The following is a 15,464-nucleotide window of genomic DNA, read 5'->3' on the forward strand; positions in this document are numbered from 1 at the left end:
ATTAATTCACAAAGGGTAGTCCTCATGAGTTGGATTAATGTCCTTATAAAGGGTCTCCAGAGGACTCCCTAGCCCCTTCCGCCGCCACGTAGGATGCAATGAGAAGTCTGTGACCAGAAGGGAATCCTCATCTAACCTCAGACGGCCCCCCTCCAAATAGTGTAAAAGAAATGTGTTGTTTATAAACCACCCAGTTTGTAATATTTTGTTTTTGCCTGAGCAGACTAAGACAGCTTACATGTTTTAATGAGAAGTTGGCATTTCTCCAGACTATTTACTTAATATTAAATTTAAAAAATTTCCGACTCTAAATAAATTGAGGGAACCTAAGACTTTAGCTACTTCCCAACACTTCACATTCTTCCTCTTGTTTTCCAAAGTTTTTCTTATTCAAATCTCTTTTCAAAGTTCACATGAGGATCTCCCTACTTTATACCTAGTTTTCTATGTGTTTTTGCCTTGTTAACATACTCCTCCTCCCGCATGTCTCACCTCAAGCATCTCTGCCCCAGGAAGAATTTCCTGTCTGTAACCTCCCCACCCACTGCCATAGCCAGGAAGCTTTCCTTCTAATGTCTATGCTCCTGTTTGCCTCAGCATTGACCTCCATTTGATTATATAATTATTACTGTTCTTCTTGAACTAAGACCTCCCCCACTAGATTGAAAAGGAGCAGGAGTGTGCCTGGTTTTGCACATTTTGTGCACAGGGTCTTGGCCCCACACATAGCCTTTAGTAAACGCTCAACAAATCTCAATCCAGCTTTTTAAAGTGGATTGTATGAAGTCAAATCTTGCTAAATGTGAATAGATAGAAACGGGACTAAAAAGCTCAAAGTAAAAAAAAAAAAAAGTAGGGATGAGGCTCAAATATCTACTCAAGAAATAAATAGCATTTAACAAACCAGGGCTACAGGTTTTCCTCTTCTTCTTTCAAACCAGAGGTACTATTAAGGGTGCTGGTAGGTTTGAAGGGTTATTTATTTATTTATTTTTGTCTGAAAGGCTGACACTTTTGTTAGAGGAACAACTGAACCATGTAATTGGCCTACACAAACCATTGCCATGAATATTGCTTTAAATTGAAGTCATTTAAAAGACAGACTTGGAAATGGCTTTTCCATGTGTGCGCATTTCTGTGTTAATAAAACCCACACGGCAGAGGTGACAATGGGAAAACAGAGTCTGCAAGTTATTTTTGAAAATGTCTGTTGGCAGAGAGAAAAGGATGGTTCCTTTATAGGAACAACAAAAACAAAAAGTCAAGTAGATATGAACAGCTATCCTGAGAGAGGGTGAATTTATTGCATGAGTCTGAGGTCTCCTGAAAGGATTTTACCTTCGTGAGCACGGAAATGAAATCCATGGGTGGTGAAGTCTCAGAGGCATCGAAGTAGTCCTTGATGATGGCAAAAAGACTGCTCACAAAACCGTAGCTTGTCTAGGGCCAGAGAAAGGAAACAAGAGTAGGCACAGACCCAAGGGAAGGAATAAATATTTGATGAACTTCAAATATCAGTCTACAGCTGTTTCTCATTACAATTTACCTCCTGGAAAAATTCAGATTTATTTTCCTTTTCAATATATATTTTCTTATAAGTTTTTTTATATAAATAAATTCTTTTTGGAATCTCTCTTCCCTTCCCTTTTGGAGGAAAGATATTATTGATTTATAATATATGAGGAAAGGACATTCATTTGAGAACAAACATTTAGGAAGGTTAAGGAGATCTTGAGAATATGTTTACTGTCTTAAACAGCCAAGTTAAAATGAAAAATGCTACTGAAGGCTGATATATGTGATCTATTGGCAAGATATCAATGAATGTTTAGATTTCCTTCTTATTTACCTGACCTCCTGACCATAATATTATATGGGGGAACGAACCACATTCTGTATTGCAGCGTGGAATACAAGCCACAAGAATAGAACAAACATGCATTTTCATGACCCCTCTGGTGAATTTCAAAACATGTCTCCTGATGTCTTTCTACTTTGGCTCACCTGACTTAACTCCTCCAGGTTTGCAAAAAGGCGCCATGAATCCACATCCAGGAGATATTCATAGGTTTGTAGATATTTTAGTGTATTCATGAAGATCTTAAAAAAAAAAAAAGAAATGCAGATTACTTTCTGTTTTCAGTTTTGAAACTTGCCCTTTTCAAGAGCATTGAACGTAAACCTCCTGACTACAACTTTACAAAACAGTTTAGAAATCAGTATTTTGGAGGTTTCAGAATTTTCCTAAATACCAATGGTGACATTTAAGCTCCATGGAACATGTGGGAAATGTGCTCTTCTGCATGACGGTGTTGTTGCTGATATGCACCCTGACAACATTCCTGTGGAACATCATCTGTTCTAATGGGCTTTCTCTGCCTCCCGGAGTCAAGAAATCTCACAGGTTCTCTTCTTATCCAGAGCACTAATGTGAGACCAAAACAACTTTCATGCTGGATTCTCATTTACACCTTTCTCTGCAAAAGATCCAAATGTCTTTTACTTGCAGGAAATGAAAAAAAGAGAACGAATGAGTCAATATCTGTAACTGGTAGGATGCTTGCATTTGGATAAAGGCATTAACTATGACTGAAAGCATCCAGGGAGCCTCTGTGCTATTGTTTCTTGACTTGATGCTTTCATCCAGCAGGAGGCTACTCTACAGCAAGTCAAGGAAGAACTACAATCCTCACAGATAATCTTCCCTGCGTCTATAAACTAAACAAAGATCAACGCATTGACAGAAGAATGCTTTGCAAAAAAATAATGACTGGGATTTGTATGTCACTTGGTAGATTTCAAAGAAAACTAATCTGATGATCACAAAGCTGAGATGCGATGAGACAGCCAGAGATGGTGTTGCCATCCTTCTTTTAGAGCTTAGGAAAGGGATTGTCAAATGACAGCCTGTGGGGTAGATCAGGCCTGCTACCTGCTTCCATAAATAATGTTTATTACAGCACAGCTATCACATTCCTTTATAAATTACCCGTAGCTTCCTGGGCACTGCAAAGGAAGAGCTGAGGAGTTGTAATAAAGACCTCAGAGTCTGCAAAGCCCAACATACAGGGTGAGGCAACAGCAGGTTTACAGTTGTGAGCATGTGAAACACAGGGTTTATTCTTGTATTATTATTATTATTATTATTATTAACTATTATATTATTTTCCAGACAAACAACTGTAAACTACTTTTGCTCCACCTCATAATTACTATCGGGACCTTCACAGGAAGTGTTTGCCAACCTCTGGTTTAGGAAATGGAGGACTGGACTTTTCTAGGGTCACATGAAAAGTCAGAAACAGATCCAGGGCTTGCACTTAGTTCTCCCTAAGTGCTTTTCACACAGTGCTTTTTCCTGTGAAGATAGTAGGCAGGATTCATAAATATTTACAGGCTGAGTCTAGCTGGGGAGCACTATGGCTCTTCCTCCCCGTGGTCTCGGAAGGCAATGGCTCCCTTGCCATCCTTGCCGGGTGGTTCTTCTATGAGGATTCTTTGCTCAGAACCTCACCAGATCTGGCTGCAGCATGGCACTCCCTCAGGGACACCATTTACCTGGTAGACATTACGAATATACCACGTCATGCAGCCCCACTGCGTTACATGTGGGTGGCTGCCTGGAAATCTGTGACAGTGGCCCTGCAGCTGATAAAACACATGCTCCCAGCACTGCACAGGGGGAGCAAGTGCTCGGAAAGTGGAAGCTGACCAGCGGTGGTGGTGGTGGGGGTGGGGGGTGTTCCTGCAGGGTGGATCTGCGCTCCCTGACTGGAGAGGCGTGTAAGCAAGTGTAAGCACATGGTGAGAATAGGTAGAGGCAAGCCAGACATCAGATGGGCAGCTGGACTAGTTTACTTAGAAGACCTCCTCCAATCCTGGCAGACTATGTTTAAGAAAAGAATGAAGAGGCAACCAAGTAGTAGATACACAGTAGACACATTTTTGTAAGATCTCCTAAAAGAGGGGACCTCCACCCCCAACTTCCTGTTTTCCATGTGGAAGAGGAAAACAAACTCCCCCCAAATCAAAATAATATTTTCCATCTATTGCAAAAAGCGAGCCCAGCATTACCATCTTAAGAACTAGTAAATGGTCCAAGAAGTAAGTGCATTCGCTCGCGAAAAGTTCCCACACGGCCTCTTGCTGCTTTCTCAAGTCTACTTGATCAGTAGGAAGTTTCCGATGTGTTGCCATGACTTCATTCCAGGTCTTACCCTGCGCAAGGGAGGAGAGAAGGAACAAAACATTTCCACCTTGACCTGCTCTCCATTAGCTCTGAGCTGCGCTAAGTACGGCAAGAACACGCACACACGCCTAAAATCCTGGTTCCCTGCGCAGGCCCCGGCATGCCTGTCGGCAGTGGCTCCTCCAGCTGCCCAAACCACAGTTCTCTCTGTGTGGCTTTGGGATGCATGACATACATTATTTTTAGCTTCAATAAGAAGGAGTTCACATTGATGTTGTTTTGCATTATGCTTGAGAATTTCATGAGCCTTTTTCAGTTTATTGCAAAAAAACACCTCAAAGAACCCCAAACTCAGAACTGGGAGGTCTGGTCCAGGCTTCCCTGCTAAAGCTCATTGAAATTAACTACATGAAATGAGAATTTTAAAGTGTATAGCGACCTTTAGAAATGGTCAGTTCAACAACAAGCTATTTTTTAAACGAGGAAATTGATGCCCTGAGGCGAATGAGTAACCACTGTGAACATGTGGACAGGCCTCTGGCATCCACGGTTTTTGTTAAGATGAAATGACCTTCCTGAGGTTTCCGTGGGCATTAGAGAGAGCAGACCCAATTCAGCCCAGCTCTGGGCTTCTCTCCTGCACTTCATTGTTATAGGAACAAAGACAACAAAATAGTGACTAAACCAAGGGAAAAAGCCATGTCACTCAGGAAGCAGCTTGTCAGATACCTTAAGGCTGTGGAATTCATAGCCCCCGAAGTCTGTAATCTTCACAGAGGAGAGGCGCTGTTCCAGATCAGATATGTGCTTGTGCTTGTCTTTGCCCTGCTTAAGGATGGTTAGAAACAGGATTTTCAAACAGGAATTCTTCAACGACATGACTTTGGTAGCATCTTCCATACGTTCATTGTTTAACATGCATGAGAAGAGACTGTACCTTTTGTCTATAAGCCACTATCAGTTGCAAAGCCATTTCCCAGCCATAGTCTGACTCCCAGGACCACGGAATGTCCCATCTGGAGGACAGAGGCTGGTGAGGATGTCTGATCCAAACCTTTCATTTTACTAATAAAAAAATAATCCAAGGCTTGGAAGAGTTATATAGTAAGTAGATGAACTCCAGGTCTCACACCCCCCCCCCCCGTGGGGTGATGTAATGTTTTCACAGTTCTAACTTTCCCAAACCCGGGATTACAGGACTTTACATCAGAAGGGTACTCGGAGGCTTTAGCTCACCCCTCAGCTGGCAGATGACTGGGCAAAGCCCCGGGTGCTGAAGGAACTGCCCAACACGGTAATTCTCTGCTAAAGAATACTAGGATATGCTAGAAACTAGTCTCTTTGGTATGAAACAACCCACTTATTTGTTATTGTTTTCATTTTTTAATAATATTAGTTTTAAAAAATCTGATTACAAAGGTAATAATTTGAGAAACAAAGAAAAACACAAAGACAATCTAAGTTACCTATAATCTTCACCCCCAGAGAACCACTGAAAACCTTTTTCTGATTGTAATTATAATTAATTTTTAATGGTGTCATATTTGGACATCATTTCATAACTTGCTTTCTAAACTTAATAGATTGTGAATTTTTTTTTGACTTGTTCACTATTCTGTTGCAAGATCATAAGTTATCCACTTAAAAAAATTCATTTTACTGCCCATAACAGGGAGAAGCTTTCAAAAGAAGTGAAAGGCTCCCTAAAGGAAACTTGGCTGCTTTTGAAATGAATGTTTATCACAAATAATTTTTATACTTGTTCTATTGTCTCCAGGTCATGATGCTTTATGTTAATGAGCAGGAGAACACAGGGGTTATCTGTTAGGCGGCTCCCTGTGTGTCTGAGAGGAGACCCTGTTGTTTCAGAACGTGCTGATGGGCTGTGGCTGGTTTCTCTGGTAGGGTTATGGCACTGAGAGAGAAAATCTATTAGAGACTCCTTAGCTTCACAGTAGGAAAGAAATCTTGGAGCGGGTTGGGGACCGCCTACAGCAACTGGGACATATGCCTTTTGGTGATGCCTGAAACCATAGTGACTGCATGTTGCGGAAATAAAAAAGCAGCTGCCTGTTGGGAAAGAAAGAGGCCGAGACAATGGGAGCAGCATCAGAGCTGTGGCAAGGTGGGCACCAGCCTCTCGTGAGGGCACTCTCTGTGGCTTTCCATGGATCCGACCAGCCTCCTGACCAAATGCTTGGTGGATACCAGTGAGAAGGGAGGGGACAGTCCTCCCAGAGGCCACATTAGCTCTGTAGAGTAGCAGACATGGTGGCGTTGGCAAGGAGAGGTCATGAGAAGAGTCTGAAGGGCATCTGAGAGGATACAGAACATGAAGAGAAAGAACCAAGAGTCCCAAATTCTAGAGTCCCAAAGTTAATAACTAAGAGCTGGGTGGAATGAAAATTTGCAGTAGGAACCAAGGATGTGGACTGGGAGCAAAATAAATAGATGTGATATGTGAGCGTGAATATACACATTTCAGTGGTTGACAAAGAGTTGGCATTGAATCTGTGAGAACAGGCAAGATCCATGAGAGCTCTGATGAGGGAGAGGAGGCCGGAGTGTCCAGGTCTGGTTATGGAGCCACACATTTGCCAGACAATTCAATGTTAGGGCTGAAATAGACTCAGAGCCGGAGGGCCTGGGACTCCTGGGCACCAATCCCACTGTGCTGCTTGTAAACTGTGTGACCCCAGGCAAGCTCTTCAACCTCTCTGAGCCTCGGTTTCTCCATTTGCAAAGTGGGGATAATAATGTCACCTGCCTTGTTGGGCTGTTGTGAGAATTAATGAGTTGACATATACAAACTATGACATACATAAATAGGAACACACATAAACGGAAATGGTGCCTGATAATGTAAACATATCTGTGTTTGCTTTTATTACTAATATTCATTTGAAAAGAAGGAGAGAAGAAAGGAAGGTAAGAAAAGAGAAAATGTGTAACATATTAAGAAAATACATTACAATGTAGCAGTGTGTTTATTTTATTTATGTGGATTAGCATTTATATAGCTATGAATTACGTGATAAATAAGACTAAAAGAATGAAGGAGCAGGTAGAAATATTAATTTAAAGGAGACCAGATACTAGGTCCTTATCAAAGTGAGCCTTTGCGATATGAATTTCCCTTCATTAGTGAGAACATTTGCTGAAACATTTCATCATCCCCCTAATTATTCTGTCTGTGTATCTCCACCATTGCCTACCCACCTCCAACATTGTGCACGCCATTATCACACTTTCCCCCTCAATGTACATGGCAGTCTGGCCTTCTTAATGAGGAGCTGATAATGGGCCCCTCAGCATCCTAGAAATCTAGCCCAGTGTTTGACACATACAGCCACCCAACAAATCACTTCTTTATGGAGAAAAAGACATTGGTTACAACTTGTAAGAGCATCCCTTCCGCAGGTACGCCCTCCCTTCTGGGAGCACATTCTACCTCCCAGGCAGCCCTTAGAGCACTCTTTCCAAGGAGGAAGGTGGGCACCTTCCTTCTTAGCTTCAGGAGAGCTTGTGGGAGATTCCCCTTCTCCTGAGACCCCAGACTTGACTGGTAGCTGGCCCTGCCTCCATTTAAATGAGAAGGAGGCCAGGAAAGCTTATACCATAGGCCCTGCCTCAGACCTGCCAGGAAAACAGTCAAATCAGGTCCCTAAAGAGGGGCACAGTGGGAATGAACAGGAGAAACAGCTTTAGTGACAATGGTGTAAAACTTTACTAGCTCATGTTGAGACTGTCCCTATGGCTGGTTGTTTCTGTCCCTCCCCTCAAGTCATCTGTGAAAGCCCTAACCCCCCAGTGTGAAGGTATTTGGAGACAGGACCTTTGGGAAGTAACTCGGTGTGGCTGAGGTCATGACGGCTTGTAACGACACTAACCCCGTTCATGAAGTTAGTGAGGAGGCACTGGAGCCCTATCTCCATTATGGAGGACACAGTGAGAAGACAACCGCCTATAAGTTACGAAGAGCGTTCTCCCCAAAACCTCTGACCATGCTGGCCCCTTGATCTTGGGCTTCCCAGTCTCCACAACTGTGATAAGTAATCATGGTTGCTTAAGCCACCCAGCCTGTGGCAGCCAGATTGGCTAAGACATTCAATCAGATGTTTGATGCTTGGAAAAATAATGTGAAAGTCAGTCATATACTTGCTTATGAGAACAAGTAGTTTTCCAAACCCCAATTACAAATAAAACTACCAATATTATGGCCAATATTGATAAGACTGTTTAAGATCTGCCCAGCTCTGCATTATTTGATTTGCTCATCACAACCCTGGAGGCTGGCGTGATCACCACCCAGCTTTCATAGGGAGGCACTTGAAGCTGAAGGAGATTGATTCACTTGGCCAAGGTCACAGAATAGTAAGTGGAGCAGCTGGGATTGGCACCTCAGAGAGCTTTGAATTTAGCTACGGTACTTCAAGATGGTATTGCAACTGGTACTGTTGTTAGAACAGAATCAGTCCTTCCCCGCCCTACAAAACCAGGAGTGAGGCACGAGGTTGTAGTCAGGAATGCCCCTTCCCTCTACCTCGAACATGCCTGGAGGAAAGTCTGCACTCTGGCCAGCCCTCGTTGTAGGCTGTGAAAATTCAGGGACCACTGACGTAGATTTATGACTCTTTCATAATTGATGGTACCAAGAATGAATTAAAAAACACATCCTCCAGGACTAATCCAACTGGCTTTCCCAGAAATAGAAGTGTACCTGTGGAGTCTGTTTCTGTAATAGCTCATTCATTTTTCAATGTTCCCGATAAGCACAGCACTGACTGCAAACTGGGGCATACGTAACCTGTGCAAGTTGACTTTATCGAGTGAGCTGCTTCCGAAGCTGCATCGAGTTATACATTTAGAGTTGGAAAGCATCTCAGTATTAGGATTGCTTTGTGTTTTTGCAGAGCTTGCTAACCACTGGAGATTAGCACTGTTTTGCTGCGCAAAATGGCCTGATCTGGCATGTTCTGTAGCCACTACTACGGATGTGATGATATAATTTAAACTTCATGTGCCGTGTGCCATCTGCCGTCATGCAAAGACAGAGGGACTCTTCAGCCCCTTCTTACTTTCTTAGCTACAGGAAGCTTAATTAAAATGACAACACATAGCACTCACCGCTCCTCTCCTGGAGAAAGGCCACCGTGGCTTTTTGGATTCTGGTGGGTGAAATGAAAGAAAACATATTAGAACGTTGAGTAACTAGTGACAGAGCACTGCAGTACTTGACAAGACCTGCTTTTCCAAAGAGTCAGATGGAATTCATCCTGCTCTAATTCTCCTTCCCTTGAGAATGCCCAGTATGAATATACATATTTATGCAGACAGTGAAGGAAGCGGTGTTGCAACCTAAAAGTTGGTATTCCATTGCTACCTGAAGGTAATATTGTCCTATTTCTTTAGTAGACTATTTTTCAGCCTCCTTTGCTTGATCACTCAGGGGGAAAATCTATGAAATGTCATAAAGATGTTGAATAATATATTTAAGATGGAGAGTCATGGAACATTGGGGCTGAAAGGACATTTTTTACACTGTTCCACCAGAAACTCTCCCTGACCAAACTTGAGTCTTGATGACTACATCACCTGACAATCCCAGGTGTGGTTGAACTCAGACTCCCGAAATAGGGGAACACCAGCACATCACCAGTCTCTATGTTGGGGTTTATTGTTGCTATTAGCCACCATCCAAGTAGTCCTAAGGGGCTGCTTTGAGTTGAGAAGGACATCATTGTTCAATAACACACTTTTTAAAAAAAATATTTTATTGATTTACAGAGAAGAAGGGAGAGGGATAGAGAGTTAGAAACATCGATGAGAGAGAAACATTGATCAGCTGCCTCCTGTACACCCCATACTGGGGAGGTGCCCGCAACCAAGTTACATGCCCTTGACCAGAATCAAACCGGGGACCCTTCAGTCCACAGGCCGACGCTCTATCCACTGAGCCAAACGGATTAGGGCCACACTTTTTTTTATGATCAGAAAGTAAAGTGATGAGATTTGGACTCCTGGTTTTCCTGTCATTTGCATCAATTTGTAATGTTACCAAGAAAAAGCTGGGAATCGTCTCTTAGGATTAGGTGAGGTGTTCTGATGACTAAGTACAACAAAATAGATGTCTTATCGGTCTGTCTCTCTCTCTCTGTTCCATTCGTCAGGGGGCTCTGCATAGTACTTCAATCGGATGGGGGCAATTACCGAATGGCATTTACTACAAAGGGTGTGCTCAAGGGGCTTCTCCTATTGGAGCCCTGGAAGACACCTGTCCAACCAATTATCTTGCTCACTCTGGCCACCTTATTAATCTTTTAAAAGGAGAGCTTGGGTGGAATCTCCTTTAGGGACAAATCAGCGTTACCATTCTTATCCCTCAAATACCTGGTGGTAAATCATGTCCAATTTGAACTGCAATTGGGTATCTGGTTTTAACAAATGTCTCTCTGTTTTTCTAGCTTTGGGGGTAATTCCAGGGCCTTGGAAAAGCATCACAAATATTCAGAAGATGTAAATGGGTCTTTTCTGCATCCTCAATCATTTATTATCTGTATTAAATGTTAAGTTTTGCTGATGCAGCTATTTCACCAGTGACTCACATGCACCTCAAAGCTTGAGCAGCACTGCATTAGACCATGATTTGGGGACACAGGAGCTCTATTCTAAACTCCTTGGGAAGAGGATGTGGAGGCAGAAGGTGGAGAACATTGCATAACTTTTACTTTGTGGTTTCTGCTGCGATGCTAGGCATATAACAAAGAACAACTAGTTCATTTAGAAACATCACGTGCAAGTTATGTCCTGTTTCTTAGCATGGCAGTTTTCAAACTTTAGGTGGCATCAGAATCATCTGGAGGGCTTGTTAAAAAATAAATAATGCCCGGCTAGCGTGGCTCAGTGTTTGAGCATCGACCTGAGAACCAGGAAGTCATGGTTGATGCCTGGTCAGGGCACATGCCCAGGTTGAGGACTCGACCTCTAGTAGGGGGAGTGCAGGAGGCAGCTGACCAATGATTCTCTCTCATCATTGATGTTTCTCTCTCTCCCTCTCCCTTTCTCTCTGAAATCAATTAAAACATATATAAACTAAACAAACCCACAAACAAACCCACAAATAACTATTTGGCTTTGGGTAGTGAGAACATGGTGCAATATACAGACCCTGTAACATAGAACCCACACCTGAAACCCGTATGTTCATGTTGACCAATGTTACTCCAATAAATTTAATTAAAAAATAAAACAACAACAGATACCTGGGCTGGCTCTGCCCCCAGAATTTCTAATTCAGAAGGTCTGGAGCAGGGCCCCGCCCATGTGTCTGACAATTTCCCAGGTAGTGCTGAAGCTGCTGGTCTGGGGCCGTCCTTCGGGAAACACTGCTTTCGTTGCTCACCAGCTTAGGGCGTGTGCAAAGTCTCATGGACCAAGTACTAACCTCTGTTAAGGTTACGCTGTGTTTAGAGCTAGCTCTAGTTTCTAGGGGCCTGTCCGTGAGTAGGTCACTTAATCCCTCTCGGGTTGTGCGTTCGGGTGGTTGTATCTCAGGAGACAGCAGATGTTTATTTGGATGGCTGTGTCTTATAAGACGGTAGATGTGAAAGGGAGCTATAAAGTGTGAAGAACTATACAAATGTCAGGCATGATTTATTTACTGGTGGCTTCTGGGTTCCATCTAATAGGTGGCTGATGCAGTCTGGTAGGGAGCATGCAGGACTAGCAGCCAGGAGCCCAGACTCCATTCCTCTACACCAGTGGTTCTCAACCTTCCTAATGCCGCGACCCTTTAATACAGTTCCTCATGTTGTGGTGACCCCCAACCATAAAATTATTTTTGTTGCTACTTCATAACTATAATTTTGCTACTGTTATGAATCATAATGTAAATATCTGATATGCAGGATGTATTTTCATTGTTACAAATTGAACATAATTCAAGCATAGTGATTAATCACAAAAACAATATGTAATTATATATGTGTTTTCCGATGGTCTTAGGCGACCCCTGTGAAAGGGTCGTTCGACCCCCAAAGGGGTCGCGACCCACAGATTGAGAACCGCTGCTCTACACAAACCAGGCAACGTGACTGGGTCAGGTCAGGGCTCCTTTCTGGATCTCACTTGGCACATATGTGAATGGGGATGAGCTAGTTTCTGAGTTGCAGGATGCCCTGGGTTCTGGGGGTGCCTTGGAGGTGAGGCTTTGGGACCCACCCCATTTTCAAATATTGCAACTCTGCCTGGATCTGTTTTATAGGCTTTATTTCCAAGTGAGGATTCTTATGTAAAAAGGGCTCTGTTAAGAACAAAACCAATTTAACAGCCACCAAGATGGGTAATCCCTAAGTCTCCTTTCAGCTCTCAAAGGAGCTGTTCTTTTCTTTCCCAACAGAGTTCAAAATGCAGAAGATTTACCCTTCAGGCTGCCTACTCTAATCTCCTCTAACAGTAATCCGCTATTACCAGGACCTCTGTCTGCACAGGGTACCACCGTGGTTGGAAGGGTGGGGCTGTGGCATTGGTTGTGTGCCTAGCATCACAGGATGATATGGAAGCTGCCCACCAGCCCGGAGAAAGCATTCAGCTCCAAGGTGGTGACCGTCCCTGGACCTGGGCAAATTACTTGACAAGAGGACCTCATACATCTCTGTGAGTGGAGTGGCCAGTAGCAGAGTGGTGTTCAGCTGGTTCCAGTAATTCATGGCTGATGCCTAAGTCGGTGAGAGATCTATTGAACTTGTCAGTGCACCTCGGGTACTGGTCATTAAGTATTTTGAAACCCCCGCCCCCGCCCCCCTCTGCTCATTACAGTATCCTCCATAGCAGGCATGTGGCGTAAGTATGCTGAATGACGAGACCTGAATTCAGTAGCAGGAGTGGGTGACACAGGTAATCGGCAGCTCCATCTGACACCAGAAGGTCCCCGGGGAACACCTCAAGTCCCGGCAAGTTGAGCACCACTGAGCTCCGTCTGCGCTCGTGGAACCTGCGCTCAAGAGACAGAAGGAGAGAGCTTGCAGCCGCGTGCAGGCCGGTCATCACCCGGCCCGCTCTGGGCATTCCGGAGTGACTGCTCCGAGCCTGAGCAATGCCTGCTTTCTCTAAGGAAGGCGTTGGAGGCTACCCCAGGCTCCAGGCACAGGACGGCTATGATGTCACACACTCTCCACACCTTTTTGAGTTTTATTGACCATTTATGATTCTGACTAACCCAAAGCAGAACAGCTCTCTCAAAGTTGTCAACACAGTCCTGGCGGGTGTGGTTCAGGTGGTTGGAGTGACATCCTGTGCACCAAAAGGGGGCAGTCTGATTGCCAGTCAGGGCATGTACATAGGTTGTGGGCTGATCCCCTGTTGGGACACATGCAGGAGGCAACTGATGGATGTTTCTGTTCTCTCTCTCTCTCCCTTTCTCTCTTTCTCTCTCCCCTTTCCCCTGTCTCTAAAATCAGTAAGGCATATCCTTGGGTGAAGATTAAAGAAAAATGCCAGCACAAACATACAGCATGTTCTGAATTGGAAGAACTCTAGGAGAAAGCCCTCACACACAAGTCTTTGCAAATTATTTGCAGGGCCTCAGAGGGAGCAGGATGCCACCAGCATCCTAGAGATCGAGGCTGGTTATGTCAAGCCAGTACTTTTATTTTTCCCAGAGAAAATGAGAACTATGGTTGGTAAAGCTTCGTAAAAGAGAGGCCTATCCACCTTCTCCTTTTCTCGACCCCATTGCATGAAACCTCCTGTCTGTTAGACATTCACAAAATAAATGGTTGCCATATCAGACACAGTGCAGGGCAGCTCCAAAGCCATATGCTCAGTGATCTCTACAGAGCAAAAGGGGTTAGGGATCTGCCCCTCTGGGAACCTTCCTGATAGCACTGGATTGTAGGGGTTGTCATAGCTTCCTCATCAGGGCTGTTCAGATAATCCTTCGCTCTATTTTGAGGGATGAGAGATATAATTCTTTCTACCTATTGACCAATGTAATCCTTAAATTCTCTTTTTAAAATCAACAAATAGCTTAATATGAATTACTTTTGATACAGAGGAAATTTGTCTCAATTTACCAGCAAAAGCATAGGTATGGATTTGCCTTGGAAGTTGAGAATCTGATTCTGTTATACTTTGGATATTATGATTTGGTCCCATTACCCATCCCCATGCTTGGGGCCCCATTAATCTCCCCAGCCCAGCCCCTCCTCTGCTGCTCCCACTTTCCCACCTGCCTGCTGCTTGAGTTCTCCAAGCCTTGTAGCCAAGCTCCATGCTTCTGACCTTCCACATGAGTGATGGCCTTTCTTCCTGTGCTTCCATCTTTTGCCTCATAATTGTACATTCTTGGATTTCATGCCTCCTTTCTGGTCAATATGTCTGATGTTGGGGTACTGGTTATGCCCTGTCAGGCCTATTATGCTATTGACCAAAGTCTGGTGAATATTAGAATACTTTGTGGAATTCATTATAAAACCCATCTACAGTCCCATCCTCAGGATTCTGACCCAGCAGGTCTGAAGGTGGGCCTCTGATTCTGAAGTTTTCCCAGATCCCTTGATACCAGAGTCGGAGAACAATTGGTTTTGAGGATACAAGTAACTTGATGTAGACTTTTCCTAACTTTAGATTTTAAGAGTTAATAACTTTAATAACTTTAAGAGTTATTTCAAATTTTTAGCCTTTTGCCAAAAGCATTTCCAGAGATCATTTTACTTATAAATAGCAGGACAAGTTGTTTAGGAATTTGTATTAATGAATAGCCTATGTCCCATAAACTCCTAAAAAAGTATTTGAAGTAGGGCTGCCTCAGACTCTGCAGATTAATGCTGTAGGCATAAAAAGTTAATTTTTAGCCATAAAAGGATGCTTCCTCCAAGAAGTCTCCCCTGATGCTCAAAGAAGTAATTTTTCAAATTTGTACATTGCTCTGCATCCTCACTAGATCAGGGTTCTGCATCTTCCATCTATATTTTTTAAAAAAATATATTTTTATTGATTTCAGAGGAAGAGAGAGGGAGAAAGATAGAAACATCAATGATGAGAGAGAATCATTGATCAGCTGCCTCCTGCATGACCTACATTGGGGATTGAGTCCTCACCCAGCCATGTGCCCTATCAGGAATTGAACTGTGACCTTCTGGTTCATAGGTCGATGATCAACCACTGAACCATGCTGGTTGGGCATCCATTTATATTAATACAGTTGCCTCTTAACTTATTTTTTCACCTTTAGCTTTATCTTCTTGATTCCATCCTAATCCCAGTCACTAACACA

At 43.4% G+C, this 15,464-nt stretch overlaps 1 protein-coding gene across 1 annotated transcript in view; it reads right to left on the bottom strand.

Annotated features, from left to right (window-relative positions):
• The window catches only part of PLEKHG7 (pleckstrin homology and RhoGEF domain containing G7), a 59,356-nt gene that overhangs the window by 25,641 nt on the left and 18,251 nt on the right, over window positions 1–15,464 (bottom strand). The window contains exons 4-9 of the mRNA XM_036298961.1: window positions 13,054–13,181; window positions 9,317–9,357; window positions 4,919–5,017; window positions 4,075–4,218; window positions 2,005–2,100; window positions 1,339–1,440 (exon numbers count right to left, since the gene is read on the bottom strand). Coding sequence (XP_036154854.1) covers window positions 1,339–1,440; window positions 2,005–2,100; window positions 4,075–4,218; window positions 4,919–5,017; window positions 9,317–9,357; window positions 13,054–13,181 — 610 coding nt within the window. The remainder of the gene's footprint in view (window positions 1–1,338; window positions 1,441–2,004; window positions 2,101–4,074; window positions 4,219–4,918; window positions 5,018–9,316; window positions 9,358–13,053; window positions 13,182–15,464) is intronic.

Source organism: Myotis myotis, unplaced genomic scaffold, assembly GCF_014108235.1.
Source record: "Myotis myotis isolate mMyoMyo1 unplaced genomic scaffold, mMyoMyo1.p scaffold_m19_p_3, whole genome shotgun sequence".
In the NCBI taxonomy this organism is placed as follows: Eukaryota; Metazoa; Chordata; class Mammalia; order Chiroptera; family Vespertilionidae; genus Myotis; species Myotis myotis.